This window comes from Haematobia irritans, chromosome 1 (genome assembly GCF_050003625.1).
Source record: "Haematobia irritans isolate KBUSLIRL chromosome 1, ASM5000362v1, whole genome shotgun sequence".
NCBI classification, from domain to species: Eukaryota; Metazoa; Arthropoda; class Insecta; order Diptera; family Muscidae; genus Haematobia; species Haematobia irritans.
Window position 1 is genome coordinate 197,097,981 of NC_134397.1, and position 5,649 is coordinate 197,103,629.

A 5,649-nucleotide genomic window follows, 5' to 3' on the forward strand; every position below is an offset into this window, starting at 1 on the left:
AATATATTTTTTCCATTAAAAATTAACAAAAAAAATACAAATTCTCGTAATTTGCAAAACCTTCTCAAAAGAATTTCCATGGAAGCGAAAAAGTCAAACGGCGCAGGTTCAAATCCCAGCGGAGATAACATTTTTTTATTTTTTACTTTTTTATTAATTTTCTATTTTTTAATTGTTTTATTAGTTTTCTATTTTTATTTTTTGTTAAATTTAATTGTCCAAAATTTTCACTTAAAATATCCTGATTGCGTTCTTTCTAATACTTGTCCACAAGGACTGCATCGGAAGTAGTAAAAAAATCATTGGGGGATCCCAAGATGCGCTTTAGAAGAAATGTTTGTGCACTTGTCTAAAAGAACTGCATCGGAAGTGGAAAAAACTCGATGGGGGATTCTGGGATGGGCTTTAAAAGAAATGTTTGTGGAACAACTTCCAATTTTTTTGCTGGGTAATTATAGATCGATGTGGACCAATTTTTGCATGGTTGTTAGAGATCATATGCTGACACCATGTATCAAATTTCAGCCGGATCAGATGAAATTTACTTCTCTTAGAAGCTGCGCAAGCCAAATCGGGGGATCGGTTTATATTGGGGCTATATATAATTATGGACCGACGTGGACCAATTTTTGCATGGCCGTTAGAGACCATATACTAACACCATGTACCAAATTTCAGACGGATCGGATGAAATTTGCTTCTCTTAGAGGATTCGCAATCCAAATTTGGGGGTCCGTTTATATGGGGGCTATACGTAAAAGTGGACCGATATGGCCCATTTTCATTTCAAGTCGATAGCTTGTTTCGTTAGGAAGATATCGTAATTTCAACAGACGGACATGCTCAGATCGACACAGAATTTCACCACGGCCCAGAACATATATATTCTATGGGGTCTTAGATCAATATTTCGATGTGTTACAAACGGAATGACAAAGTTAATATACCCCATCCTATGGTGGAGGGTATAAAAAAACATTGATAAAAACAACAAGTATATACGGCCGTAAGTTCGGCCAGGCCGAATCATATGTACCCTCCACCATGGATTGCGTAGAAACTTCTACCAGAATTGTAATATGGGGTTCGCTTATGTGGGGGCTATATACAATTATGAACTTGATATGGACCAATTTTTGTGTGATTGGGCATGATTTATCTGAGGGCTATATATAACTATAGACCGATATGACCGGTCATATACTGGCACAATGTACCAAATGATTATTAAATATCATATACTACCACCACGTACCAAATTTCAACCAGATCGGATGAATTTTGCTTCTCCATAAGGCACCGGAGTTCAAATCTGGAGATCGGTTTATATGGGAGCTATATATAATTATGGACTGTTATGAACCAATTTCTGCATGGTTGTTGGATACAATATACTAACATCACGTACCAAATTTCAACCGAACCGGATGAATTTTGCTCTTCCAAGGGGCTCCGGAGGTCAAATCTAGGGATCGGTTTATATGGGGCCTATATCTAATTATGGACCGGTTTCGACCAGTTTTTGCATGGGTGTTTGAGGCCATATATTATCACCACGTATCAAATTTGAACTGAATCAGATGAGTTTTGGTCTTCCAAGATGCTCCGGAGGTCAAATCTGGTGATCGGTTTATATTGCGGCTATATATAATTATGAACCGATGTGGACCAATTTTTGCATGGTCATTTGAGACCATATACTAACACCATGTACCAAATTTCCGCCGGATCGGGTGAAATTTGCTTCTCTTAGAGGTTCCGCAAGCCAAATCGGGGGATCGGTTTATATGGGGGCTATGTATAATTATTGACCGATGTGGACCAATTTTTGCATAGTTGTTTGAGACCATATACTTACACCATGTACCAAATTTCAGCCGGATCGGATGAAATTTGCTTCTCTTAGAGGCTCCGCAAGCCAAATCGGGGGATCGGATTATATGGGGGCTATATATAATTATAGATCGACGTGGACCAAGTTTTGCATGGTTGTTAGAGATCATATGCTGACATCATGTATTAAATTTCAGCCAGATCGGATGAAATTTGCTTCTCTTAGAGGATTCGCAAACCAAATTTGGGGCCCGTTTATATGAGGGCTATACGTAAAAGTGGACCGATATAGTCCATTTGCAATACCAGCCGACCTACATCAATAACAACTACTTGTGCCAAATTTCAAGTCGATAGCTTGTTTCGTTCGGAAGTTAGCGTGATTTCAACAGACGGACGGACGGACATGCTCAGATCAACTCAGAATTTCACCACGACCCAGAATATATATACTTTATGGGGTCTTAAGCAATATTTCGATGTGTTACAAACGGAATTTTTCTTAATTCCAAAAAAAAACTTTAAACCAAAGACGCTAAATCCTCAAAATAAGTCTTAGCCTATATTTGAAGCGTTTTCATCTTTACTCTAAAATTTCAATATTTCAGTTAATTTAAGGACAATTTCTTTAAATGAAAAATGTTTTCTTTACTTTCAAGAAAATTAGCCTTAGTTCAAAGACATATGACTTTAACGGAGGGACGCAAATTTACAAAATTTGTGCACTAAATTTAATGAAAACAATTTTTGAAGCAAAGATAATAAACTTTATTTGAATTAAAATTTCACTATTTTAAAGAAATTTGTCCTTAATATTTTGCAAATTTCGCATCCTAAAATTTAGATTGCGAAATCGGTAATATCACGTATATATTTTTTTCAGTGCAGTTAAGAAATTTTAAAGGAAATTTCCATCGTATTTTGTAGGCCATGAACTAAACGATTGCTACTTAGAATTTGTAAAATTTCCTTTCGAGTAGTTAATTTTCGTTGAAGATACGAAAAGTGAACTAAAATTCTGGAAAATTCTTATAATAAATTATTGTAAAAATCTTCTTAAATTTACGAGACACTATTTTTTCTGTGTGTGAACACATTTTGGTAATCACAAACAAACAAACGCAAACAAATTGAACAAACTTACTGTTAAATGAACTCATCACTGCATGGATGTCATTAATGTATTTTTGTTTTTTGAGAACATAAATAATATAAAAGTTGCAATTAAGATAGAAAGCACCATTAAAAAGATTAAAAAAAAACCAAAGTGCTGGTTTAGATTTGATCTGTATATACATGCAAAGAAAAAATATTTTACTTCGGAAAAAAATTTTAGACAGCTAGAAATTTCCCATTACTGTAAACTAACAGGTTGGCTGATAAGTCCCCTGTCTAACAAAGAAAAACACATTTTTTGTCAAAATTCGTTTTTATTATTCAACATAGTTCCCTTCAAGAGCTTCCCTTCAACCATTATAACGACCTTCCAATTTTTTGATACCATTTTGGTAGTACTCCTTCGGTTTTGCCTCAAAATAGGCCTCAGTTTCGGCGATCACCTCTTCATTGCAGCCATTTTTTCCCCTGCGAGCATCCTCTTGAGGTCTGAGAACAAGAAAAAGTCGCTGGGGACCAGATCTGGAGAATAAGGTGGGTGGGGAAGCAATTCGAAGCCCAATTCATGAATTTTTGCCATCGTTCTCGTTGACTTGTGGCACGGTGCGTTGTCTTTGTGGAACAACCGATCAGGTATCGATCGGTACACTTTTCAAATATTTTTTGAAAATTTCCGATATTTATTTTGCCCTTCCTCTTTTTCACACATATATAGAAAAAATCAGAAAATTTAAATTTATTGCAAACAAATTAACAATCGTTGCTATGTATATAAATGAAAACTTAAAAGAAATGAAATTTTAAAACGTACAACGTACATTTTATTTTCTGAAATTTTATGCTTTTTGACAAATAAATAAAATTACATTTTAAACATTCGGAAGCCAGTAAGGTCAAACTTGGCATACAGTTTTTTCCCTTCATTAAAATTCATAGTAAAATTAAAATGAATCGGAGGTGTATAACGAGGAAAAAGATCATCTGTAATAGGTACTTTCGTTATATTGAACATAATATTCTGCGAAAAACAAAGAGAAACAACGTTGAAAAGTAAATTGCTCCAACGAAATTTAAATTTTTTAAGAAATATTTCATATACTAACCTCTTTAATAGGACACGTATAGGGTAAATTACTAGATGCAGTAACTCTCTCCATTATTTCCTTTGCCAATGGTATTGAGAGGACACTAGTGAGTAGATCACACACTTTCACTCGAACGTCAAGAAACTTTATGGATTTTTTTGCTTTCTCAGCACGAATGAAAAGCAGCGCAGAAGCATCTAGATTTGATGGCATTTGGCGTAGCAATTCAAACGTTACACTTACGTCATAGCGATTTCGGCTCAACTTCTCAAAACTACAAATTAATTTTTTCAAAAGGTTTGGATGTCCATAGCAAGTAATGTTCTGTAGTTGCAAATCAAAATGACGATCAGCAGCCTAAAACACACACACACAAAATAAATTATTTTTTGTTATATACAGTGAACAGAAAAAAAAGTTGTGCACCTCTGGGACATAAATTGTGAAACAATATGGAAACTATAAATATTTATTTATTATACCATAAATTAAAGCTTGAGACCCGAGCTTTAATTTAAGGTATAATAAATAAATATTTATTTCATAGTTTCCATATCGTGCCACAATTTATGTCACATTGGAGTACCACTTTTTTTTTTGCTCACTGTATATTTATTTATTATATTATTATTTTTAACCTGAACTTTTGCCAAATACTCAAAAGCTATGAAAGCGAAAAGAATTTTATACAACATTTCTCCCTCAAATATGTTACTTCAATGGCATTCTAGTTGCTTCTTTGTCATCATAATAATCTGCAAAAAAAACATATTAAATATAATACCTGATCTGATGATAAGCATTGGAATGAAAATTTATTTTAGACCATTTTAATATATACACGTAAAGAAAATTTGTCTATTCTCGGGAACGAAATTGTAAACATACGTTCTTTAAGAGGAAAAAATAAAAAATACAAGGCAATTTCTGCTCTGTGGAGTCGCTTCAAATTTGCTCGAGTTCGTGTGGATTTTTATCAACCTGGACACCAACTCCACCTGGACTCCTAGTTATGAACCTGCTTATAATTTTCCTATTTACGACAAATAAAACAGGAAACGCAATGCCGGGAGATGGGTCAAAATATGGGTTGGCAAAATCCAATAAAATGTTTCAAGTTTCGGGTCAATCGGCTTTCATAGTATATAGCCAAGAAAAAAGCAGCCCATAAAGTCAAGCAGTTCTATTTATAGACCACATTGTTGGGCACACACAAGCCAATGTAAAGAAACTTAACCACTTACAAACGATGTATCAAATACAACATTTGGACACGGAAATAACGCATTAATTCATTTTTTTTACGAAAACGCGCAAAATGTTTCTTAATTGAAACATCAATCCAGGAAAGAATAGACCTTGATATAAATGAAATTGGCTGTGATTTTGGAATAAAAACTAATTTGTATGCGCCTCACTGTGGAACAGAGTATTATAAGTTAGTGCATATGTTTCCAACATATGCACCAACTTTGCCACAAGTATATCTTTTTGGGTCAGAATAGAACCCTATTGATTTTGAAGAAATCGTTTCAGTTTTAGATATAGCTCCAATACATATCTTTCACCCGATATACACCTATATGGCCCCAGAAACCAGAGTTTTGCTCTGGTT

General features: G+C 34.3%; 1 protein-coding gene across 1 annotated transcript; it reads right to left on the reverse strand.

The window, feature by feature from the left end:
* Nucleotides 1-3,744: 3,744 nt before the first annotated feature.
* On the reverse strand, nt 3,745-4,780 carry LOC142242996 (uncharacterized). Its single transcript, XM_075314447.1, has 3 exons — nt 4,673-4,780; nt 4,053-4,391; nt 3,745-3,967 (listed from the first exon to the last, which is right to left on the reverse strand). Exons 1-3 carry the CDS (start codon nt 4,727-4,729, stop codon nt 3,812-3,814), a joined length of 552 nt encoding a protein of 183 aa, XP_075170562.1. The 5' UTR covers nt 4,730-4,780; the 3' UTR covers nt 3,745-3,811.
* Between the last annotated feature and the right edge of the window lie 869 nt (nt 4,781-5,649).